The sequence below is a fragment of the Hyperolius riggenbachi genome, chromosome 5 (assembly GCF_040937935.1).
Source record: "Hyperolius riggenbachi isolate aHypRig1 chromosome 5, aHypRig1.pri, whole genome shotgun sequence".
Lineage (NCBI taxonomy): Eukaryota > Metazoa > Chordata > Amphibia > Anura > Hyperoliidae > Hyperolius > Hyperolius riggenbachi.
In genome coordinates this window covers 197,751,520-197,778,411 of record NC_090650.1, presented here as the reverse complement: position 1 = coordinate 197,778,411, position 26,892 = coordinate 197,751,520, and the positions used below count along the sequence as shown (strand labels likewise).

Here is a 26,892-nt window from a genome sequence, read left to right as displayed (position 1 = left end):
ATAAGATGAAAGGGGGCAGAGTAAAAGAGAAGAGGGAGAGAGACCGGCAGCATAGAATGGAAGAGGGGGACAGAGGGAAAGAGAACAGGGGAAGGGAGAGACAGGTTAAGATGGAAAAGGAGGGGACAGAGGAACAGAGAGGGGGGAAAGAGACAGCATAAAATGATAGAGGGGGACAGAGGAACAGAGGGGGGAGGGAGAGACAGCATAGGATGAAAGAGGGGGCAGAGGGAAAGAGAAGGGGGACATAAGATGGAAGAGGGGCCAAAGGGAAAGAGAAAAGAAGGGAGAGAGACAGCACAAGATGGAAGGGAGGGGAAAGGGAGAGAGGGCACTAAAGCACAACAGGTTACAGCCTAACCAGCTTTCACAAACTTTTCCAATCAAAACAGCAGGGCACATTCTTGCTGCTATCACAATAGTAAACAGTGGTCTGCACACAGGACAGGATGTGTTCATGTTAATCAGGCTGCCTGCATACCTTCTCTTCTGTCCGTACATGCAGCCCATCTCCCAAGCAGAAGCTAAAGCCACTGTCAGTCCTCCTGGCTTCCGGGGCTGTGTTGAGCTCTTGTGGGGGGGCGAGGCCACTACACGGACACTTCACATTCTTCTGTGTCCACTCTGTGACTGTCTGCCCCCTGCCTGGCTCACTTGCTCCAGTATCTGTGCAGCCACTGACGATGGGGGAGAGGGGGTCATACTGTCAGGGGGGGGGGGGCATACGTTGACTGGCCGCTGGCTCCTGAATTGACTGGTGGGGGCAGAGTTAAAGGCTGGGCCACACGAGGTAAACACTACCCGTGTGGCTACTGAGATGCAGGGGCAGGGCTTTAAAAGAAAAACCTTGTGGAAAAGAGCAGTATCATTGCTCCATTGGCTGGGGAGAAGGGGGCATCTTTAGAGGTGGAGGCACTGCTGCTGAGCACATGGAGGCAGCGCGTTGAGCCCTCAGGGCAGAGTGGGGAGCTTAAATAAAAAAAAAATCACAATCCCGATAGCAGCAGCGGGAGGTCGCGCCTTTTCATCTCATGCCGCCCTAGGCAGCCACTTGTAGTGCCTGGTGGGTGAGGCGCCCCTGCAAGCGATCATGTGATCCTTCCCATGCGGCCATCTTTCTTGCTGGAAGCAATCCTTCTCTTGTCCATTTGTACTAGCTTATGAACTTCAAACGAGGCTGTACTATTCCTATAGTGCACTTTTCATATCATCACCAACTACATAGAAGGGAGTATGCTGATAGCAGGGTACAATTTGTTATATACACAACTGAAGTTACACTAGGCTTAACCTTGCTCAGTGCTCACAGGTAACGAGGAGAAGGCACTCTTCTGCCCCAGTGTTTTTCAGTGCACATTCACAGCTCCACACCATTCATACTTTCATCCCTAAAGGGGAACTCCAATGCTTTTATTTTGCTCAGGTCAAGTACACAGAAAAATCAATTTCAGAGTTTAAGCTTGAGGGTGCAAGTGTGCCCAGTTTGTAAATCCACATAGTTTCTACTCGGCATAACTCCCTCTCAATATTTACCTTCCTATCTCCTTTTTTCATAGAGAATAGTACTTTAGGCTACCCCTGAAACTTTCACCATGACATTGTCTTTAACCCATTCGCGTTCCGTCGTTTTCACTTGAGAAATGTTCACCTCCCATTCATTAGTCTATAACTTTATCACAATGAACTGATCTAGATCTTGTTTTTTCCGCCACCAATTAGGCTTTCTTTGGGGGGTACATTTTGCTAAGAGCCACTTTACTGTAAATGCATTTTAACAGTAAGAATAAGAAAAAACCGGAAAAATCATTATTTCTCAGTTTTCAGCCATTATAGTTTTAAAATAATACATGCCTCCATAATTAAAACTCACGTATTGTATTTGCCCATATGTCCCGGTTAGTACACCGTTAAAATTATGTCCCTATCACAATGTATGGCGACAATATTTTATTTGGAAATAAAGGTGCATTTTTTCCGTTTTGCATCTATCACTATTTACAAGTTTAGGTTTATAATGTAAATGTATGTTGATTTTAATTTTTTTTTTAGTTGTAGTTTTACTTTTTGGCCACAAGATGGCAGCCATGAGTTTGTTTACATGACGTCACTCTAAGCGTAACATACGCTTAGAGCGACGCGTGGGGGAGGTAACAGCCAGAAAAGGCGCAGCGTCCGAGAGAAGCTGTCGCTTTTTCAGCGGGGGAGAGGAATCAGTGACCGGGCACCATAGCCCGATTCACTGATTGCCTGGCTAACGAACCGCGGGCCGGGAGCACACATGCACGCGCGCGATCGGCTGCGGGAGCGCGCATGGTTCCTGGACGTAGTTTCTACGTCCAGGAACCAAAATAGGATAATGTTGCCTTTTGGGGCCCTTACAGTTTTCATTTTCATTGCCAACAATGGATATATGTTCCAAAATATGCCTCTTAAAGGCACGGGTTGTCATCCCAATATAGTGCAGACCACAGGGGCGGGTAAACATGTACACCACCCCTGTGGTCTCACAGTTCATAAAGGCTCCAATATTATATTCTCTTTCGTGTTTTGCATCCCAGAAAGTTTTGGTTTTATGTACAAATGGGCAGACTTTACATTTTCCACAACAGTACATGCCCTTTGGAGGTGAGGTGGCTGAAAGTCAATTTTTTTCTTTCCTCCTCCAATTTTTTTACTGCGACATTCTGAGCAGACCAAGTGGTCTCTAAGGTTCCGCGCTCTCCTTGCCATAATTGTGGGAACTGTGCCCACAATCTCCACTATATGTGGCGATTCCAAGAGAATGGGCCAAAGTCTTGACATACGATCCCTCAAATTGTTCCAATGTGAGCCAAATTGTGTCACTATTCCCTCTCTTCTAACAGCACTCGATGCATCCCTTCCACCACCAGCGAGCAGAGATTCCCGATCTCGCTCCCTAGCTCTCTCTGCAGGCATTTTCTTAGGGTTCTATGGGAGTAACCTCTCTCCCTCAGACGATCATACAGTTCACGGGATTCCCGCTTGAAATCCCTCGGTACAGTTCCTCCTTAAACGGAGGAATTGACCATATGGAATACTTCTCACCAGGTGACCGGGATTATGGCTGGAGGTGTGGAGGATGGTATTTCCAGCCGTTGGTTTTCTATATGTGGTGCTTATCAGACACAATTGTCAGATCCAGGAAGGGTAATTCTGCAGCATCACACATATGTCAATCTGATATTTCTATTGTTTGCATTTAATGTGTGCAAAAAATATTCTAGCTCTTCTCTACCACCCTTGCACACCACCAGCACATCATCGATAGATCTTATCCAGAGGGTGACATGGCACCAGAACATATCCATTACATACACATCTCTCCTCTCCCAATAGCCGAGATGGAGACAGGCATACGCTGGTGCACATCCCACCCCCATCAATGTCCCAGTCACCTAGTGAAAGAACCTACCCTCAAATAAGGAAAATAGAAGTACTAATTGCAGCAAATCAACCAGGAATTGGTTGTGCTCAGGGAAATTAGGGTTGGCTTCCTTCAGGAAAAAGGACACAGCCTCGAGACCCGCCTGGTGGGGATCGACTTATACAATTATTTAATGTCTATCCCCACCAGGAGGGCCCCCAGCGGAACCACAACATCAGAGATAACCCTGAGGACATCTCTCGTATCCTGCACATACGAGGGGAGGCCCTGGACCAGACCCCTTAACTTTTTGTCCACAAACTGTCCAAGTTTTTCCGTGGGATCACCTACTCCCGACATAACCGATCGTCCCGGAGGGCATTCCCTGTTTTTATGTAATTTGTGATAAGGTAAAAAGTTGGTCTCACGTATTCAAATACCTTCAAATATTCAAATTCAGACTTGGATATTAGGCTCTCTGGAAATGCTTTCTCCAAGCAGTCATTGATCTTATCTACAGGGGGGGAATGGGTCCTCATCAAGGCGTCTTTATATGACGCCATTCAATAGGCGGCGGTAAGCCTCCTGGAGATAGTCTTCCTCTCTCCATAGGACAACATTCCCCCCCCCCCCGGTCACTGGGCTTGATCACTATGCCTTCGGCTTCTTTAAGCTCTTTTAGAGCTATCCATTCCTCTTTGGACAGATTGTGCACTGTTTTGGGGTCCATCTCCAGGGCCCCCACTTCTTTCCCAAATGTTTCCAGGAAAACTGATAGATATTTGTTTGAACTAATTTGGGGCATAGATCTTGACTTTTTCTTCAGTCCTGTTGTAGGTATTGAATCCATATTGGAGTCTAGCTCTTCCACTCCCAACTCCTCCCAAAGTGTCTCCCCATTTCCTTCATCCCATAGACTTTCCAGAGTCATGAAGTGCCTCTCTCTGTTAACTGCAAGCATTGAGACCTTTGTTCTGTTGTCTCCCCTTGAGGTCCTTGTTTTTCCTTATACATTAGTGTCAACAAAACCCGTCTCAAAAACAAAGTGACGTCTTTAGAAACGGTGAATTCATCACCTTTTTGTACCGGCGCAAAGGACAGACCTTTCGATAAAAGGGAGACATGCCTTGGTTCAAGCCTGAAGTCATTGAGATTGACTACACTTACTCCTACTTATTCTTGTTCTCCTTGTTTTGGCTGCGTCCCCTCCTCGGTTCCTCTCTCATTGCCTTTTCCTTTTGCTCCCCTTCCTTCCGACCGCTCCCTTTGACATCTTTCCCTGAACCTATTCCTTTGTCCTGGTCGTCGTTTGTCTGATCTTCTAAATTCTCCTGGTCTAAAAAATTTACCTGCCTTGAACTTACCTCTTCACTTGTCCCATCCGATTCCTCTTCATCACTGCAATCTGGTTTTGCTTGGGGTATCGATGGCGGCGGATGGCGTCGAGGTCGACTTCCACTTCCCCTTCTCTTTGATCTGGAACGCCCCCGCTTTGGTTTTAGGGATGGATCAAATGCTGTTTTTAGATCCCATTCCTGCACATCCTTCTGAAATTTAGTCTGCTTCATCTTTTTCATTGTATACTGTGCCTTCTCTATGTACATTTTTAAATTGTTGTTTAGTTTTAAAAAATCTGGATCATCTTTGTATGTATCCAGTTGGGCTCCACTCTTTTCAACCAACCCTGACAGTTCCTCCAATTGCAACTTTTCCTCCTCTATAAACAGTTTCAAGATGTGTAGGCCTCTCTTCAGACAGTCCTCCTGCCATATCTTTTTAAATCTCTCCGTTTGGAGGTTTTCAGCTGGTACTATTCGTTCACGGATACCGTGAGGAATAACTTTGGCCTTAAAATAGGACTGCAAGAAGGAGACATTCCACTTTCTCTTTAACTGCTTCTCCATTAGATTACGGTGACTTCGAAACACCTGCCGGAGTGGTTCTCTTGCTCCAAGGCTTGAACACCCTTCTGTTTTTCCATGGTTCCTGGCCCCTGCTAACTTATTTGGCAGTAATAGCCATTACTGCTTGTAACCTGCTGCCTATTACAGAGTGTTACAAATTTTCTAGAACTCCAAACTTTTAACTGTCACTCAGAAACCATGGTCTCCTCAAAGCAACTGAGCATCTGAAACTAAAACCAGTTGATGCATAAAGAGCAAGTGAAGGCTATTGTTGAAAAATGCTTCCAACTTCCTGTCTGTAATGACCTCAAGAAATAATAGTTAAGGGGATGTGTGGAGATCAAAGCAAGATCTCAGAGGCAGTTGTTTAACACCTTCCTGTGACCTTCAAGGGTGTGTACTCAAGTAGAGGATGCAGTGCACGCATAGTGTTTGAGACAAGCTTCCGCCCATATATTGTCTATAAACTTAAATTTGATTGAAGAAGTATGAAAAGTAAACAAGGCATACCTTAGAACAGTGGTTCCCAACCTTTTTGAAGTTGTGACACATCACGCCAAACGCTCAGCTCTCTGTAACAGATTACATATGTATAATAGAAAAATACAAATCATAACCACAAAATGGGTGGAAATACAGTTAAAAATGAAGCCTAGAACCTTTCAGGAATACTGATGAAAACAATCAGTGGGACAGCTAGTGCAGCTGATCGCACAGCACAGGCAATTTGCACTGCGTATTTTGGCTGCGGTATGCCCCACAGCCCTACATCAATCCCCCACCCCCGGCACGTTGGCAGAAAAACTCCTGCAAAGCATTAGGTTCCCACCGCCATGTTTTCCCTTTTGAAGCAAATTGTAAGGGTTTTTCGCCTTCCTCTGGAACAACAGGGATGTGTGAGGGAGCAGGCTGGTTATGTACTTTGTACTCTGGTAGAACTCGATGGACGTAAGTCTTTTTTCAACCCAAATAACTATGTGTAATAGAACGCGGAAAAGCCGACAAACGAGGAGGGATCAGCTGACCAGGTTGGTCAGCTGACCTCAGAGCTAGTGGCTATTGGTTGATCAGTGATGGGTGGCGCCGGAGAGCGCCGCTCTATATATAGTCACTGCTGGTCAGTCTCAAGTTGTCTGCCGTTGCGAACACTTACGTGAAAGCACTCAGACCTTAGTCAGATCCTACAGTGTGTTAGAACCAGGAGGACCTGGGAATTCACACTGAGCCAGATTACTTCTGTGTTATACTTCAGACTAGTTCCAGGGTGTTGAGACCACAGACCTCACACCCAAGACTAGGGATTCTGTGTTATCATTGTGTTATACTTCAGACTGGTTACAGGGTGTTGAGACCACAGACCTCACACCCAAGACTAGGGATTCTGTGTTATCATAGTGTTATACTTCAGACTAGTTCCAGGGTGTCGAGACCACGGACCTCACACCCAAGACTAGGCATTGTTTGATATCTGTTATGACCTATTGTATTTCTGACTATTCCTCTGCTTTCTGATTCGGTACCTACGCACATCTGATTACCTGTTGCAGTGTTCTCCCCAGGATTTTTTTCCAGCCGGGTGGCATGAAAAAGTAGCCGGGTGGCGTGCGACGGGGAAGTGCAGGACAAGTGCAACTCTGCTTACAGCATAGGGGGAGGATGAGGAGACGAGCCGATGTACCTGCTAGGTACACACGATGCAATTTTCTGACAGATTTACTGTCGGATGGACTATTTCCAACATGTTTAATCTGATTTTCAATCGATTTTCCGTTTACTTGGACATGTTGGAAATAGTCCATCTGACAGTAAATCTGTCAGAAAATTTAATCGTGTGTACCTAGCATTAGGGAGAAAGTATTTCAGATTATGGTGCTCAGGTTCCTTTAAAGCAGACCAGCACTCAGAACTTTCTCTCTTCTCTAAAAGATAAGCAACAATATAATACATTTTAATGGAAGACATTTCATTGTTACAGCTGATACAAATTCTACAATAAATCTGCACTGTTTCTACTTCCTCCTTTCAAGGAAGCAGACATTGTTAACCTCCTGTGCTTTCAAAATAGTTTATCTGCTATAGCAGTCAGGTGACACAGGGAAAAAAAACTACAAATTGTGATTAGACAAGAGGGGTAATTAGACAGGCCAGGCTCTATAAATACATGCAGGGTACATTTCACTGTTTTCCTTCTATGCAAGAGTTCAGGTCCACTTTGTTTATGCAGAGTGATTGTTGAAGGGGGAGGTGGAGCATTACTGACAGGATGCAAGCTGGGGGGTAGATAACAGACGCAGCAGGAGAGAAGATTGCTTTTTTTTTTTTAAACTTTACGTTTGGGACTCCGGAGCAGAAAAGAGCTGAGTGCAGAGGAGGCTGCCTCGGAAACACCCTGTCACTCTACATGCCCTGTAATGCTCGATCCTCCCCCGAACTGAACATAAAAGAAAAGCAAACGTCTGAGCTCCGAAGTTATATCACCTCTTCTAGCTGATTAGACCAGCAGCTCCTTATCTGAACGGCATTGTTATCTGCTGTCTGCGGGGATGGTGAATGAAGGACTCGCTTCTGACTGACTGTCCGTTTGCAGAACGAACGCACATGGTCTCTCTCCTCGCATAACTTCTGCAGGCTGCTGAGAAAGATGTGTGGGCGTGCTTGCTTGGCTGCCTCTCTTTCCATTGGCCAGAGAGCTGCCAGCATAAAATAATGCCTGTTTCATTGGAGGGCGGGAGGCAGAGACGGAGCAGAGTTTCCAGCTAGATGCATAGTGCCGCCCCTTACAACCCGCCCAGCCAATCCCTGCTCCACTAGACCAGACAGCGTGAGGTGACAGGCAGAGAAGCGCTCCTCAGCTCCTGCAGTGTACAGCGTCAGCTCTCCCTATTGTGCGAGAGCTGGACGCTGATTGCTAGCAGGCAATGGAGCGCTCCTGCCTGGGTTTTTTTGCAGCTGGGTGGGTGATTGACAGCTGGGCGGGGTCTGAAACCAGCCGGGCGGCCCGCCCACTTAAATGGCCCTGGGGAGAACACTGCCTGTTGCCAACCCTGCCTGTCCTTGGTTACCGAATCAGCCTTCTGTCTTTGTACCTTGTCTGCCCGTGTGTTGCCGACCTGGCTTGCCCGACATCGAGAGCTATCTCTCTCCATTGAGAGATTAGTCTCCAGACCTGCTGGTGACACCCACCTTCCAGGTGTCACTCAGCCACAGGTCCTTCCTGCTATTCAGCCTGGGACTCCACCCCTTTGGATATCTCAGGCTGCTGGAAGGTTCCTACACTTCCCAGAGGGAGGTATTTCCCATACTGCCAAGGACCACCTGCTCCTCGGGTGGTCCCACTCAAAGTCATTACTGTTGCACCAAACACTCACACTATACAGGTGTCCAGAGGTTAGTTATACTTGGGTTATTGGTGATTCTGCAGATCACCAATAATCAGATTCTCTCTGTGTGCTGACACCGATCGTTACACTATGTAACTATGACTGTGAGGATGGTGTTCTTTGGGTTGAAGGCTTCATCTTTCTTTTCTTTAACACCAACTGAAGGAAACATCATTGTGACCAAATAATTCAATTTTTGTTTCATCTAACCATAACACAGAAGACCAGAAGTCATCTTCTTTGTCCAGATAGGCACTTGCAAAGGCCAAGCGAGCTTTTGTGTGCCTTATCTGGACAAGGGGTGTCCTCTTTCGTCTGCATGCGTGGAACCCAGCAGTGTGCAGTGTCCGTTGGATTATCTGCCTAGAGACATTGCCACCAGCAGAGCCCAGATGGCCTTGGTAGTGATCCTTGGATTCTTTCACCTCTCTCACTATCCTCCAGGGCAGCAAAGGTCTCACTTTTGGCTTCTGACCACTAGGGATGATCAGATATGCAAATTATTCTGAGTTGATACAAATTTTTATGCAAATGTATGCAGCTTGAAAATGGACCAATCAATTTAAACTGAGGTTTAAATTGATTGGTCCTTTTCCTTTTTCAAGCTGCATAGATTTGCATAAACATTTGCATGTTTTCAGAATAATTTGCATCTCATTGATCATCCCTACTTACCACATCCTCTGAGATTTTCCACAGTGCGTTACATCTCGTATTTTTTAATAATATTTTGCACTGTAGCCACTGGAACATTTAGATATAGCCTTGCAGCCCTTTCCTGACTTGTGAGCAACCACAATGCGTAGCCGCAGGTCCCCAATGAGCTCCTTTGTCTTAGCCATGACTGCCCAGAAACCAACTGCAGAGAGCTACTATTTTTCACCTTTTGAGTTGATAAAAACAGCTGTTTCCAATTGTTCAAGGTAATTAGGATGTTTTAGAACAGCTTGGACTATTTGGAATGGTATAGAACTCTAGATTTTTCCACAGACTGTGACAGTTTGTGAAGGGTATGAATAATTTTGGACTGGACACTTTTTCCTCAAATGTAAATAAAAGCTGAGAAATGTTTTTTTTTCTCACAATAATGCCTCTTGTACATCCTCTTATAATCATTTGGGAGACACCTATGTCAATTCCCTTCAAAAATTACTTGCTAGTTGAATAAAAGTACATTTAAGTCAAAATTTGCCAGGGATATGAATAATTATGGGCAGCACTGTATGTGCCACCCAACTTCACTCCCATTTTACAGTCAGAATATTTTATTTTCTTTAGTGTTCACAGTGAATGTGTCTAGGCATATTTAAGTGATCTCTTTTGTGTGCGACACTGAAGCTGGCAGGAGGGGCAGAAAATGATTCTCCTGCAGCAAGACAGACACAACACAGGACATTTATATTGCTCTTTTCTCTGGCAAACTCAAAGCGCCAGAGCTGCAGCCACCAGGGCGCGCTAAGTAGGCATTAACAGTGTTGGGGAGTCTTGCCCATGGTTATCTTATAGAATAGGTGCTGACTTACTTAACAGGAAGAGGCAGAGCCCTTAACCAGTACACTATCCAGTCACTGTCTTAGGTAAGGATGGCCTGTATGTCACAGTTTGTTACCAACTGACATAAAACAGATGGCTAGCAATTTTCTTTCCTGAGCCCTCTTCCTCAATAATTCATTTCCTCTTTAACCTACTTGGCGGTGCATTTCAGTCTGGATTTAGCGGTACATTTTTTTCAAGAATTTTAGGCCTCCAGTCAGTGGCGTAGCTAGAGATCATGGGGCCACATAGAAAAACTTTCATGGAGCCCTCTTAAGCAATGCCACTTGCTCCGTACCCTATGAATATGAGTTAATTGGGCAATTTACATTATCATGCAATCAAAACTGCACATAGTTCATGGGCACTGAGAGGGTGGAGAAACACAAAAAAGTTAATAGTGAATACATTAAGTATCCACTGGGCCCCCTATGCTCCAGGGCCCTATAGCAGCTATGGCTATTGCTATGCCCTTGCCTCAAATTCTTAAGTCATAACTCAACAAAATATGTCAGAATAAAGGCCTGGTAGACATTCTGCATATAAATAAAAGACTGGAACACAAAATTGTTGAAATAATTAAATTCATCAATAAACTTAAATAGTGTAACTACAAATAAGGCAACAGATTATTATATAGTATGTACATCTATACCTAATACACCTCCCGTGTGTGGTATATTTTGAAACCGGGAATGGCAAAGAGGGCAACATCACAATCGAGGCAGTAGAAGCGTGATTCCTTTCGGACTTTATTCCCTTTGCTGTCAGTCTTAGGCGGGAGACAGAGAGTAGTCGAAATCCAGGCAGAGGTCAGTGCAGGCGGCAGGCAGAGAGTAGTCAAAACGCAGGCAGAGATTGGTGCAGGCAGCCGGCAGAGAATAGTAAACATCCAGGCAGAGGTTGGTACAGGCGGTAGGCAGAGAGTAGTCAAAATCCAGGCAGAGGTCAGTGTAGGCGCCAGGCAGAGAGTAGTCAAAATCCAGGCAGAGGTTGGTGCAGGCTGCAGACAGAGAGTATTCAAAATCCAGGCAGAGGTCCGTGCAGGCAAAGAGTAGTCAAAATCCAAAAATCGGTAGCTGCAAGGCAGAAGCACCTAGCTCACCTAGCCTAGCAAGCAGTTGGGAACCAAATGGCCATATTGTCAACAACTTGAGCTTTCAAATTAGCTTATCTGCCATGGCAGTTAGGTGTCACGGGGAGAGATCAAATTACCACTTTTGATTAGAGACAAATGAGGAGGAATTAGACAAGCTAAACTCTCTCTCTTTCTCTATATCTATCTATCTATCTATCTATCTACATACATACATACATACATACATACATACATACATACATATATATATACACACACACACACACACACACACACACACACACACACACACACACACACACACACACACACACACACACACACACACACACACACACACACACACACACACACACACACACACACACACACACTGGCTTGCAAAAGTATTCGGCCCCCTTGAAGTTTTCAACATTTTGTCACATTACTGCCACAAACATGCATCAATTTTATTGGAATTCCACATGAAAGACCAATACAAAGTGGTGTACATGTGAGAAGTGGATCGAAAATCATACATCATTCCAAACATTTTTTACAAATAAATAACTGCAAAGTGGGGTGTGCGTAATTATTCGGCCTCCTGAGTCAATACTTTGTAGAACCACCTTTTGCTGCAATTACAGCTGCCAGTCTTTTAGGGTATGTCTCTACCAGCTTTGCACATCTAGAGACTGAAATCCTTGCCCATTCTTCTTTGCAAAACAGCTCCAGCTCAGTCAGATTAGATGGACAGTGTTTGTGAACAGCAGTTTTCAGATCTTGCCACAGATTCTCGATTGGATTTAGATCTGGACTTTGACTGGGCCATTCTACCACATAGATATGTTTTGTTTTAAACCATTCAATTGTTGCCCTGGCTTTATGTTTAGGGTCATTGTCCTGCTGGAAGGTGAACCTCCGCCCCAGTCTCAAGTCTTTTGCAGTCTCCAAGAGGTTTTCTTCCAAGTTTGCCCTGTATTTGGCTCCATCCATCTTCCCATCAACTCTGACCAGCTTCCCTGTCCCTGCTGAAGAGATGCACTCCCCGAGCATGATGCTGCCACCACCATATTTGACAGTGGGGATGGTGTGTTCAGAGTGATGTGCAGTGTTAGTTTTCTGCCACACATAGCGTTTTGCATTTTGGCCAAAAAGTTCAATTTTGCTCTCATCTGACCAGAGCACCTTTTTCCACATGGTTGCTGTGTCCCCCCAAACTGCAAACAGGACTTCTTATGCTTTCTGTTAACAATGCCTTTCTGCTTGCCACTCTTCCATATAGGCCAACTTTGTACAGTGCATGACTAATAGTTGTCCTATGGACAGAGTCTCCCACCTGAGCTGTAGATCTTTGAAGCTCGTCCAGAGTCACCATGGGCCTCTTGACTGCATTTCTGATCAGCGCTCTCCTTGTTCGGCCTGTGAGTTTAGGTGGATGGCCTTGTCTTGGCAGGTTAACAGTTGTGCCATACTCCTTGCATTTCTGAATGATCGCTTGAATAGTGCTCCTTAGGGAACTTCAAGGCTTTGGAAATCTTTTTGTAGCCTAAGCCTGCTTTACATTTCTCAATAACTTGATCCCTGACCTGTCTTGGACCTGTCTTGTGTGTTCTTTGGACTTCACGGTGTTGTTGCTCCCAATATTCTCTTAGGCAACCTCTGAGGCCCTCACAGAGCAGCTGTATTTGTACTGACATTAGATTACACACAGGTGCACTCTATTTAGTCATTAGCACTCATCAGGCAATGTCTATAGGCAACTGACTGCACTCAGATCAAAGGGGGCCGAATAATTATGCACATACCACTTTGCAGTTATTTATTTGTAAAAAAATGTTTGGAATCATGTATGATCTTCGTTCCACTTCTCATGTGTACACCACTTTGTGTTGGTCTTTCATGTGGAATTCCAATAAAATTGATTCATGTTTGTGGCAGTAATATGACAAAATGTGGAAAACTTCAAGGGGGCCGAATACTTTTGCAACCCACTGTGTGTGTGTGTGTGTGTGTGTGTGTGTATGTATATATATATATATATATATATATATATATATATATATATATATATATATATATATATATATATATATATATATATATATATATATAGGAATGTGCTGCGGATAGTATAGTACTGCTGAATCAGGCTGCATGACCGCGCACGAACACACAGGGATGCATGCGCACTGCCTGCTGGTATGAGATGGAGGGCATCGCTCATGTCTGACCTGCATTGGCTAGCATCATCAATCATTTACAGCATGCTTCTGTTATTATTTTCTTGGTGTTAATAGTTGAGTGGAACTGCATAACTTTTTACAGTAATATAATGTTTTAAAGATAACAGAAAGCTGACAGTGGTTTAGATGTATATTATTCCTGTAGTGCTGAAATATCTTGTTTTGTTTGAAGCCAGATGGGGGATCAGACAGGCTAAACTCTCTCTATATACATACTTTTCTCTGTTTTCCTTCTGACCTGCGCAAAAGTTCATCTGCACTTTAATTTTTTTGTACTGGAAATGTGTGTGCACTAGGTAGAACTATTTTGGATAATCTTACTTTGTATGTGCAGTTCTCCTTCCTACATGTGAGTTGCAGGAATAAAATAAAGAACAGACGTCTCAGTATGTGATTATTGTATAAGTGGTGCATGAGACGGGTAAACTCTGGCATCTGCAGTCCTAGCAAGTACCAGCAGAGAGGATGAAGAAGCAGAACTGAAATCTGTCCCTATCTAATCCACCACAAGCCTGTCACTTATGTTTCAAAACTAAAGACTAAGCAGAGGGTATAAGTGTGGCTGGAATCACACAAAAAATTAAAATACAAAAAATGCAGTAATGCCCGTTAAAATCTTTGCAAAAAGCAAAGCATTTTTCCAGGCTTGTGGTATTTAATAATTGTTGTTTTTTTGAAACATTCAGTTTCTCATTTTGTTACTTTGTATGGTTTGCACATTTAAGTTAACCGCTTTTATTTGTACAGCGGAAGAATTGCTGATGAATCCTGTAAATGAATTGAAATCCAGTATTTCTGAAGGCCATGAACTCCTGGAGAAACCTGAGCAACAGACTACAAATGCAGCAGGTATTTCACTAGAATTGTGATCATTTCAAAGATTAACGTTTTATGATTGTGACATTGAACTAGATTTAATAGAAAGATAGACAATTTGTTTGCTGTAAGGCATTTTGCAAGCCTTCCGAATATTACTATAACCATCCATGCAAGCATCACCACTAGACCCCTGTTTAAAACCAATGATGTGTTCTTTAGATTCTTTCCTGTGTTGTGGAGATGCCTCGTGACATATTAAAGAGAATCTGAAGCCAAAAAAAAAATGGCTTTTTAGCTTATATACATATGAGGCATGTATACCCCAGCTAAACCGCCGCTATAGCGCTGCATAACGAGTGGTCTTTACCCCTCAAATCCCCCATGCTGCCCGGGGAGCGCTTCCGTGTGAGGCAGGGCTATGAGCTGCAGCCCTACCTCACACGCGTCTGTCAGCGGCGCATCGCCGCCTCTCCCCCGCCCCTCTCAGTCTTCCTTCACTGAGAGGGGCGGGGGAGAGGCGGAGATACGCGCTGACAGACGCGTGTGAGGCAGGGCTGCAGCTCATAGCCCTGCCTCACGCGGAAGCGCTTAGGGCAGCAAAACCCACAACCAAGAATGTCATGGATTTTGCGGGAGGGGGGGTGGATTTGGAGGGTAAAGACCCCTCGTTATGCAGCGCGATAGGGGCGTTTTAGCTGGGGCATACATGCCTCATATGTATATAAGCTAAAAAGCCATTTTTATTTTTTTGGGGCTTCAGATTCTCTTTAAGTTTGGGTCATAAAACAGCCCTTTTGAATCAGGAATTATCTGAACTCTAAATTGTTGCTGACAGGATTTGTTTGCAGCTCCCTAATTATAGAAGCCATATTGCATGATATTGTATCTGTATGAGTCATCCTTTTAGTCCTGGTTAGCCTGAGAAGGTGCGTTTTTTTAAATTTACTGAAGGGGTGTTGTTGGTAAGGAGTGCTGCAGCAGTGGGGATCTGGAGGGCATCAAGGGGAGGGCAGGGCCAGCACCAGCTTACATGCTGTAGCTCTGCCCCATTGCATGCAAACCAGCATAATTGTACATGGTACAACATGGTGCCGGATGAGATCCAACACTTTGATCCACAAAGGGTGACGCAGTGTCTGGCTAGATCAGACAACAGCTCCCCAGTGGTGAGCCCTAATGCACCCCCACTTAATTTCTAAATTGCGCAGCGGGTTATGGGGCTGCCAGTGATGAAGGTGTTGGATTTAGTCTGACATTGATCTGAAAAGGCTTTTCTTTAAAGGAAGTTAAATAGCAAAAATACTTGAGCTTGAATCCATGTCTCATTTTTGTAGACAAAAAAAGGAGTTACAGGAGTGAAGCATTTACAAGAAACATGATCTTTTATCTCTATCTGTATTTTATAGCACTTATCAGAGCTTAAATGACAACTGTAATATTTAAAAACAAAAAAGTTAGATACTTGCCTAAGGAGGGAAGGCTCGTCTAGATCCTTTAGAGCAGAGTTCCCCAACCGTCCTCAAGGCCCACCAACAGTGCATGTTTTGCAGGAAACTACAAGCAATATGTAGCAAGCACCTATGGTGGACCGAGGAAAGGGTTTGACGTGCTCTCCACTCCAGTCACCTGTGCACTACAGGTGTCTTCCCAAGTAAGCGTTCCAATGAGTCAGCACTGTTTTCAATAAATACGCTATTTTATTAGGTATGGCTGGCTGCTTGTTCATCATGATTTTAATGATTCTTTGATACCTAATAAAAGAGCTTATTTATTGAAGACGGTGCTGACTCATTGGAACGCTTGCAGGAAACTACAAACATTCTCAGGTGGGGTACTTTGTGTCTCAGCAGAGCTGATTACCTACTTCTGTGGATTTCCACAAAACATGCACTGTTGGTGGACCTTGAGGACAGGGTTGGGGAACACTGCTTTAGAGTCTTTCTGTTCCTCTCTGCATCCCCTCGTTCCTTCACTAGGTCCATGTTCAAATCTCCTGACAGGCAGGTCTTCAGGACTTTGAAAATGTCTGAAGACGAGCGGCTCCCTACTGCGCCCGCGTGTGCAGTACGGAGCTTGGTCTGAGGCCGTGAAGGCCTCGACAATAAAGTTAGAGATTTGAACGGAGGTCCTGGCAGTGCAATGAGGGAATGCAGATAGAAACGTTAAGGCTCTAATGGATTTAGTGCCTCCTCTCCTCTTAGGTGAATATTTTTTTTTTAAGGTTACAGTTGTCCTTTAAGCCCTGCACATATTATAATACTTTATATACTTAAAAGGGCACTATGGCGCAAAACTGTAAAATTGAAAATACAAGTGTACACATTTGTATAAGATGTCAGCTGGATAGCGTACTGGTAAGGCATGTAGGGTTTGAGCCTTTGACCACGCTTCAGATCACAGCTCAAGCCAGTATGTTAAACCATAAGGAGCATTTGGGCAAGGCTCCTTAATGGTCCTGGTTGCCTGTGGAGCAGGCTTTAAGTGGCTGCAGCCCTGAAGCACTTTAAGTCAGCCAAAAGAAAAGCGTGATATAAATGGTCTGTCTTGTGTCATGTTTGTACTTGTCCCTGAGTAAAACGCACTCTAAATAACTTTCTTTCAAGGTAGCGCTCTGATGGTTCTGCCTTCTTACCAAAAGGTTGTGGACTAGTCCATCTCCTCATGAGGATTCTCAGGGTCTTCCTTATTTTCAAAAGACCTTACTGAATGACCGTTGCTTACACCAACTGCCAGAGTAGTGACAAGCAAGTAGGATGGCCAAACATCTTTGCTCTGTGAGTAGAAGGACTAGTCCAGACTGTGTGTGGTAGACGCCTTTGGAGAAGGCTTAGGGTAGAGAATTGAACATTAATTTCATGCAGTCAGCATGCCGAATGCACACTCCTTCAAACGTTGCAACATCTGTGACACTGTGCTGTGTGCTCAAACTACACATTTCAGAGTGACCTTTTATCGTGGCCAGTTTAAGGCACACCATTGCAGTATTCATGCTGTCTAATCAGCTCCTTGATATGCCACACCCGTGAGATGGGATGGATTATCTCGGCAAAGGAGAAGTGCTCACTAACACAGATTTAGACAGGTTTGTGAACAATATTTTAGAGTAATGGGTCTTTTGTTTTTGTAGAAAATGTTTCAGATCTTCAAGTTCAGCTCATGCAAAATGGTAGCGAAACGCGAAAGTGTTTGCATTTATATTTTTGCTCAGTGTAATTGCAATCTGTTCTAAAGGAATGCAACAGACCAAAGTGTGGAAGTACCCTTCATCAAAGTGCATTGAAAAGAGTTTTAACCCCTGCACCAGGAAAATATATTGCTTTATGTTGGATGATTTGGATATACCTACTACCTAGTTTTTTACTTCTGTCCCCCTGTTGATATTGATCAGAGATTTGTCAAATATCTGATCGATATCTGCTATAAATGATTATTAACTGCTTAAAGGTAGCCATACACTAGTCGATTTGCCATCAGATTCGACCAACAGATAGATCCCTCTCTGATCGAATCTGATTAGAGAGGGATCGTATGGCTACCTTTACTGCAAACAGATTGTGAACCAATTTCAGCCTGAAACCGTTCACAATCTGTTGTGGTGGTGGTGGTGGTGCTGCCGCCGCTCCCGCATGCCCGCATACACGCATACATTACCTGCTCCGCCGGCGCGACTCCAGTCCCCAGGTCTCCGCTATCTTCTCCGCTCTGGTCTCCAGGTCCAGCATGCTTTACTTCTTCCTGCTCGGCAGGAAGTTTAAACAGTAGAGCGCCCTCTACTGTTTAAACTTCCTGCCGGGCAGGAGGAACTGAAGCATGCCGGAGACCTGCGCGGACACGGAGCAGCGGTGACCGAGGGTAGTCGCGCCGGTGGAGCAGATAATGTATGCGGCTCTATTGCGTCGGTCGTCGGGCACTCGAACGCCACTAGCGACGCGCTCCCTACCCGCAGGCGATCGACGGTAATTTTCCGCACGGAGCGATCGACGGGATCGGACGAAATGGATCGAAATTCGGCGTGTAGCGCGAACGATTGGCAGCAGATTCGATCCCAGTGATCGAATCTGCTGTCAAAACGGGGGCAAATCGGGCCAGTGTATGGTCAGCTTAAAAGGAAAGCCTAGAAAGCCGTCATAATGAAGATTAGACAGTAGTGGGTGCGTTGCTCACTATAAACGTAAGCCTGGATAACCCCCCAGGCAGGCCTATAGTGGCGGGGATGGATTCAGTTCTATCCCCGTTGGCTAAGTATTTAGATCAAATATTACGACCATATGTGGCTGCCCTGAAATCATATCTTAAAGATACACAAATGTTCCTGAATATTTTGAGAAATATGCCTCCCTTAGAAAGTGGATGGTTGTTGGTAACCATGGACGTTGAAAGCTTGTATACGTCCATACCCCATGAAGGGGGTGTGGAGGCGGTACGATATATGCTTGAGACAGCATCTGATTTATCTGTACAACAGGTTCGTCATGCGGATCAGTTCCCCATCAGGTCCGCTGTAGCGGCGGCTTGCTGGGAGTGACTGCCGCTATGACCTAGCACAGAAGGGATGGGTCTGCCTCCGCCTCCACTGGTGAGGTAGGTGAGGGGGGTGGTGCTGACGTTCGAATTCCCCTATAGCAGTGCCAGGTAAATTGTTCCCCATCAGGTCCACTTGGAGTGGGATTCTGTGATAGGTCAGAGATAAATGTTATTTAAGGTGATTGGCTGTTTACTGCTGGGTTGGGGTATAAATAGAGAGGCGAATGCATTGTGTGTTTGAATATCGACAGCATAGCTTGATAAAGGGGCGGTTGCCCTGAAACGTTGCTTTTACCGCTGTAATGCAACTTTGATCATTAAAAGAGCATATATTTATGGATGGTGCCGGACTTTGTGATTACCATACCTTTATTGACCTGGAGTGCAGCCGGGATTCCGTGGCACATCCGATCGTTATAGGAGGAGTGCTCCGCTATCTACAATTTGCTCACTATAAACAGAATATTTAGAGGTTAACAGGTTTACCTCTGAAAGAAATACGCAACACTCAGCTGTTGAATTTTATAAAATTATCTTGTTATAAAAAATAGATAAAGCGTATGTATATATATATATATATATATATATATATATATATATATATATATATATATATATATATATATATATACACACACACACACAGGAATATACATCTCTCCAGTTGTTGTCCATCATCCAAAAATACATTTTCAAAGTTGCTTAAGTGAAAAGAGTCCATTTCGATATATCGCAAATATTCTGCTGTAGCTTTTATCCTTCACCGATAATTGTTGTCTCAAGATTGTACAGTGTATGGTACACACAATATAGCTTTATCCTTTAAAAAATGATATATGAAGTTCTATTCTTATATAAAGAATTTAAGGTAGATATCTTTTAACCACTTTACCCCCACGCGTACGGATTTCTCCGCCCCTTTTTTCCCTCCTAAAAAACCAGGGACGGAGAAATCCGTACCTTCCGCGCTACCGCCGCTGTCCGCGCTCCCGCCGCTCGTGCGCGCGCACCCGCCGCTCATGCACGCCGCCGCCCGCTCACCCGGAGATCAATGAACGGGAAAATCCATTCCCGTTCGTTGATCTAAGCCCCCGCAATGATCTGCTGCTTCTTTCAGAAACAGCGAGATCATTGTGAGTCTCCCAGCCTCCTACTGCTTCCTGTAAGCGTCCTTCCGGACGCTTACAGGTCGCATGTAAACAAACACTCTGTGGCCATCTTGTGGCCAAATAGTAAACTACACCCTAAAAGCATTTTACATATACAAACATTACATTTACACAATAAATTAACTCACTACCTCCCACACTCCCCAATTTTTATTTTTATTTTTGTAATTAAAAAAAAAAAATACAATAAAAAAAAAAAACATAAATAGTTACCTTAGGGACTGAACTTTTTAAATATTTACAGTGTTCTCCCCAGAAATTTTTTCCAGCCGGGTGGCATGAAAAAGTAGCCGGGTGGGGCACAACAGGGGGAATGCAGGGCCGTGTAAGCTTTGCTGACAGCATAGCAGAAGGAGGAAACGAGACGATATCAGCCGGGTGCTTACCAAAATTAGCCGGATGGAGGCCTGGGGAAAACACTGAGCCTCCATATGACTCTTGCTTTATTGCTAGGTACAGAGATGCTAGGTGAGATTTTCTGCCCGATTTACTGTCAGAACGATTATTTCCAACATGTCCGATCTGCTTTCTGATCAATTGCCGAGCATTTTCCGATCGATTTCCGTTCACTTCAATAGGAAATTGATCGGAAAATGCTCGAAAATCGATCAGAACGCAGATCGGTCATGTTTGAAATAATGGATCTGACAGTAAATCAGCCGGAAAATCTGTGTGTACCCAGTATTATATATGCACCATCTGTCTTAAAGTGAACCTGCCAAGTCAAAACCAGGAAAAACGGTTGTTTGATTGTTTTCAATGTGCTATTACAGTGCCTTTTGTTTGCGTTTGAAAAAAACAAAACAAAAATAGGCTTGATTTGCAGTACACAAATCCGGTTCACAGTGCAGGTGAAACAGACATCATATTGTTATACGTATTGGGCATCATTAATGGTTCCGATCAACCACTATTGTTCCGTCAATGTTTTTTGGGGTTGGTTCCTCTACCAATCATCTGATTGGTAAGGTTTTCATTATTTGTGGACCCCATTGTTGTGGAACCACAAGGCTCAGCATGTCCTACAGATTTAACTGAGAAGCTGCAAATTCACACATAGGTATGAACTGGGTTTTTTTTTTGAGAAAATGCAAAGCTCAGCATGGTTTGAAAGGACATGCTGGCCCCTTGAGATTCCAGAGATTAGTGTATCCTAAGGGTTAAAAAAGAGGGGGTGGGAATACACTTCAGGACAGAGCTTTATGTGTGCAAGCTGACCTAAGGTCACAGCTTTTTTTTTGCCTGTACCTATCAGATCAGACTGCTTTTTTTCCCCTTCAGCGCTGCTGTCTGTGTGCTGTTCTCTGGGCAACCAGGACATCCCGCTCTCTGCAGCGAGTGGAGATCTGCTCCATGCGTCTGACACCCGGGGGAGGAAGTGAGTGATTGCCTGCACTCCTCTCTTCAGTCTGACAAAAGTGCCGTAATTCAGAGATGGGAAAGTTAGTACGGCACGTAATTGTACAACAATTGTACGGTGGGGACTGGGGAGGGAGAGAGACAAGTGAGACAGCCATGAGGAGGAAAGGAGGCAATAAATACCAAGATTACAAAGCCAGACGGGCTGTAGTTTGCCCAGCTCTGCTTTTAGTCACACAGGCTCCAGCGTCCCTTCACGATCGTGCAAGCACAGACAGAGTGAGAGACTGCTTGCAACGTACCTCGTTCTAACTTCCTAGAAGAGCACTATGCAGTATAACAGATGGCCCCGCCTATTGCCATGCCGAGCCAATGAGTGTACGAGCCAGCCGGAAAGCAGGAGATCTCGTACGTAGAGGAGCTGAGCTTGCTGGGCACAGAGGAGTCAGCGCTGAGTGCAGAGAACAGCGCTGGCTTTTCTAATATGCAAAATAGCAGCCGGGCGGGGCCTTAATTCACCCGGGCGGCGCGCCCACTTAATTGATCCTGGGGAGAACACTGTATTTATGTCAAGAGGGTATAACACTGTTACTTTATAAACTGCGGGCTTGTAATTAGGGATGGATGCAAAACTGAAAAAAAATGCACCTTTATTTCCAAATAAAATATTGTCGCCAAACATTGTGATAGGGACATAATTTAAATGGTTTTATAACCGGGACAAATGGGTTAATACATTTCATGGGTTTTAATTACAGTAGCATGCTTTATTTAAAAACTATAATGGCCGAAAACTGAAAAATAATAATTTTTCCCAAATTTTTTCCTGTTTCCCCATTAAAACACATTTAGAATAAAATAATTCTTGGCATAATGTCCCACCTAAAGAAAGCCTAATTGGTGGCGAAAAAAACAAGATATAGTTCATTTCATTGGGATAAGTAATAAAGTTATAGACGAATGAATGGAAGGAGCGCTGAAAGATGAAAATTGCTCTGGTGGTCAGGGGGTAAAACCCCTCAGTGGTGAAGTGGTTAATCAATCAAAGCTTGGTAATTGTCTCTAAGCTTGCAATTTCATTTGAATAGTAATGCTTACTGATTGTATATGAAATATAGCATAGAAAAAAGTTATCTAAAAACTTAAACTGCTGAAGTGTGAAAATGACAAGTCTTTAACTTTTATATAAGCTATTGTCAATAAATTTTCACCAAGAATAATTACATATTACCTCTCTGATGTATCTTTCAGAATCACGTCTGTGAGAAGACAGGTTTTCGGCCTTAGATGTTTCAATCAGCCAAGATATCAGGCAATGATAAAATATACAGGCTGAAAACTCTTTTATAGAGATTTTCTCCCCAGAAATAATATAAGGGGACTTCCAAACTATCTTTAAATTAGTACATATGACTTAATTGTTGCTTTTTATAACATTTCTAAAAATACATGTACATGACTTCACTTTTATTTTTTAGATGGGGATTTCTAGATGCCCCTTGTGGTTATAAGTGGTAATAGCAGGCACAAGGCTTAGGGCCTAATTATTTTAATACAATCTGAAATAAAGTGTATATTATTGATCAGCTTATTAGATATGTGTGAAAACTATGTGATTAACATTTTGCGTATAAAGCAGGCTTTAGTTTCAGCAGGGTATATCTAGACCTTTATTGGTTAAACTTACTAACACAACAAATACTGCATAACATGTGAACATTTCTTCAATACTATCTCATTCTTAACCTTGTAGGAATAAACAGCTCACCTCCAAAAATAACACTGAAAATTACACAATCTAATTTTGATTCTGCTCATACTCACGAATCTTGAAATTCACTCAATTAATCTGCAAACCATTTAAATATATGTAAACCGTCTGGGCTAGGAGGATGATCATTTTTCTGCATTACTATGAGATTCTGACACCCCCGGATGCAGAGAGATGATAGAATCTTGCTTGTTTTGGCAGTAGTTAACTCTTAGTATAACGTCTAATTCCACAGTGGTGCAATTTCTTCTCAGGCAAATCTTTGCTCTTTAAGTGGCACTTTTTGTGGCATAGTCAAAAGCCTCAGTCCTTGATTAACATCTTCTCCATTAGACACATTTTACTGGTCCAGATAGTCTATAGTCTTTTTCATGACATCCTTGAATTTGAAGTTTTCATCACAGGGGTAGCTTGTGTAGATGTGTAAGAAAGTTCACAGTCAGTATGTTCCCATTTAAGATCAGGTGCAAAACTTTCATGGAAGCAAAGCGTTGGCAGCAATTACACTTTTTATGTGGCTCCTAGATTGCTTCTTTTGGAGCATGATAATTATCTTGGTATCACAGAGGTTGCAGTGACTGACTTGGATAGTCTCCTTGTACTGTCGGAGTAAGATCATCGTCAGTGGGAGGTGTCGATGGACCATGATTTCCATTCACTAATCCAGGTGTATCAGAATCTTCATCATCCGATGATAGAGGATTGATCGGTCCAGATCGCCAAAACTCTTCTGTGCAAACAGATATCTTTGTAGCATTGGTGGAACATCAGATTCATTGAATATCAGATGTAGCTTATTATCAGGGGTCTCTATGGTGTAGTTGTTTCCCATAACATTAGGGAATGTTGTTCCAGGGATTTGGAATGAATACATTGGTATTTGATCATTGGATTCAAATACTACAATAGTTCATGTTCTAATTAGCTCTGACAGCATCATGTGTGTTTATTTATTTTTTTTCAGATATTATATTTTTTTATTCTTTCTGTGATGTATAACTGAGGTCTTTCCATTTCGCTTTTAGGGATTGCAGACTCATATGAATTTGACTTTGGCGACTTCACAGAACTCTGGCAGAAGAAATCAAAAAGGGGCAAAAGAAAGTCCAAACGACACTGATTGCAAAAGTTGACCAAATACTGTTCTGCTTTGAGTTTACACATACAATGTTCAGTTTATTTTGTGAGGACAGGAAGTGTACTTAAAATCTATTTTTTATTTATTTTTTACATTTATGATGAATATAGATGAGTATTGTGGCCTCTTAAAAAGAATTGTGCTGTGGCCTCTTAAAAAGAATTGTGAAGAGAAAGATATTCCACAGATGTAGTTGTAAGTACTGTCGGCATCTCTTAGCGATCTTTCATCTTGTATTGAGTTCTGTTGCTCTTTTGGAAGTCTCAGCAGGATGATTCACACATCTATTCTGGTATTACTTTAATTAACCACAAATGAAGCCTTTTTTTATTTTGGCTGATGTAAGTGCTTCAAAGTGAACCTGTGGAAACAGCAATGGGAGAGTTACCAGTGGTATTTCCCACAGAGAGCAAGCAATACTGCTCTGGTATTACAGAGCTTACTGGCTATAAGCATGTCCCGGTACAGCTGAGTGATATAGTAGGTTGGCCAAGCCACTAACATGGCTGCAGTTGTAGCTCCCATATTTCAGTCCATCACAGATTCACTTCAATTATATTTAGTAAATGACTTGCAATATGATTCATTTGTCCCCATTTTGTCAGCTGTTTTTGCTGGTTGACTCATGCATTCAATTTACTTTTACTGACAAATATTGTGTTTAACAGTTCAACCTTTTTCTGATCCATTTGATAACTTAAGTCAACTACCACAAGTATTTCATTTTCTATAACCAATTTGTAAGAAATACATATAAATAGACCATTTTGTATTTAACATAAAATACCAATTTCATACATTTTATAACAATTCATGCAACTTTATTTGCCATTTACTCTGCAGTCTACAATAGATAAAATTATGAGGTGAGAAATGTTGAGCCAATTCGAATTGTCACAAAATGGTTTCTTCCCTTCTGGTAGAATGCTCTTGTTTTGCACAATTCAGTTTATCTCAAGCCATATTTATTAGAAGCTAATAAAGGGCCCTTTCTGTACAAAATGTTACCATACAAGTGATTCTTCAGCTCATCTGATCTCACCTAAATCTGCTTCCAAGAGGTACAATATACAGTGTCCATATCGCTGCCTTAGTATTTAGCCACACATGCAGCCATTCTTCCTATGTCCCATGCAGAAAAATAGGATGGAAGTAGCACATCACATGCAGTTTTAATAAACAGGGTCTTCATCACATTCCAGTATACATGACTCTGAAGAACTTCAGTAGCCGAGCATCATAGCACTCAGCCCCGTTTCTTGCCCCGTGCGGAGCGTGCCGCCGCCCGGGGCGCTGTTGGGAGGGGGGCGCTATAATGGAGGGGGGAGCCGGAGCCGCGGGGAGGGCAGCCCGACCTCTCCCTCCCTCTCCTCTCCCGGGCGCCCTCCGTGCTCCCCCCTCAGATGCAGAGTTCGTGAGCAGCAGGGAAGCGCTGTTTACAACTCACCGGCTGCCTGGCTCCAAGCGCTGCTCTCTCGCCGCTGGTCTCCTCTCTCTCTCTGTATACATACTGATACACGCTGCTTCCTGTAGCCGGAAGCAGCGTGTATCAGTATGTATACAGAGAGAGGAGACCAGCGGCGAGAGAGCAGCGCTTGGAGCCAGGCAGCCGGTGAGTTGTAAACAGCGCTTCCCTGCTGCTCACGAACTCTGCATCTGAGGGGGGAGCACGGAGGGCGCCCGGGAGAGGAGAGGGAGGGAGAGGTCGGGCTGCCCTCCCCGCGGCTCCGGCCTCCATTATTGGGGGCATCTACCTATCTAACCTATTCTGGGGGCACCTACCTAATCTAACCTACGCTGGGGGGAAGCTGCTAATCTAACCTACGCTGGGGGGCACCTACCTATCTAACCTACACTGGGGGGCACCTACCTAATCTAACCTACACTGGGGGGCAGCTACCTATCTAACCTATACTGGGGGCAGCTACCTAATCTAACCTACGCTGGGGGGCAGCTACCTATCTAACCTATACTGGGGGCAGCTACCTAATCTAACCTACGCTGGGGGGCAGCTACCTATCTAACCTACACTGGGGGGCACCTACCTAATCTAACCTACGCTGGGGGGCAGCTACCTATCTAACCTACACTGGGGGGCAGCTACCCATCTAACCTACACTGGGGGGCAGCTACCTAATATAACCAACACTGGGGGGGCAGATACCTATCTAACCTACACTGGGGGGCAGCTACCTAATCTAACCTATACTGGGGGGCAGCTACCTATCTAACCTATTCTGGGGGCACCTACCTAATCTAACCTACGCTGGGGGGCAGCTGCTAATCTAACCTACGCTGGGGGGCACCTACCTATCTAACCTACACTGGGGGGCACCTACCTAATCTAACCTACACTGGGGGGCAGCTACCTATCTAACCTATACTGGGGGCAGCTACCTAATCTAACCTACGCTGGGGGGCAGCTACCTATCTAACCTATACTGGGGGCAGCTACCTAATCTAACCTACGCTGGGGGGCAGCTACCTATCTAACCTACACTGGGGGGCACCTACCTAATCTAACATACGCTGGGGGGCAGCTACCTATCTAACCTACACTGGGGGGCAGCTACCTATCTAACCTAC

General features: G+C 44.0%; 1 protein-coding gene across 6 annotated transcripts in view; it reads left to right on the top strand.

The window, feature by feature from the left end:
* TRANK1 (tetratricopeptide repeat and ankyrin repeat containing 1) overlaps window positions 1–25,626 on the top strand; it is a 183,426-nt gene extending 157,800 nt beyond the window's left edge. For all 6 annotated transcript variants that reach the window (XM_068236534.1, XM_068236535.1, XM_068236531.1 and 3 more), the window contains 2 exons: window positions 14,274–14,375; window positions 24,194–25,626. In XM_068236534.1, coding sequence (XP_068092635.1) covers window positions 14,274–14,375; window positions 24,194–24,288 — 197 coding nt within the window. In that variant the 3' untranslated portion in view covers window positions 24,289–25,626. The remainder of the gene's footprint in view (window positions 1–14,273; window positions 14,376–24,193) is intronic.
* The last annotated feature ends 1,266 nt before the right edge of the window (window positions 25,627–26,892 follow it).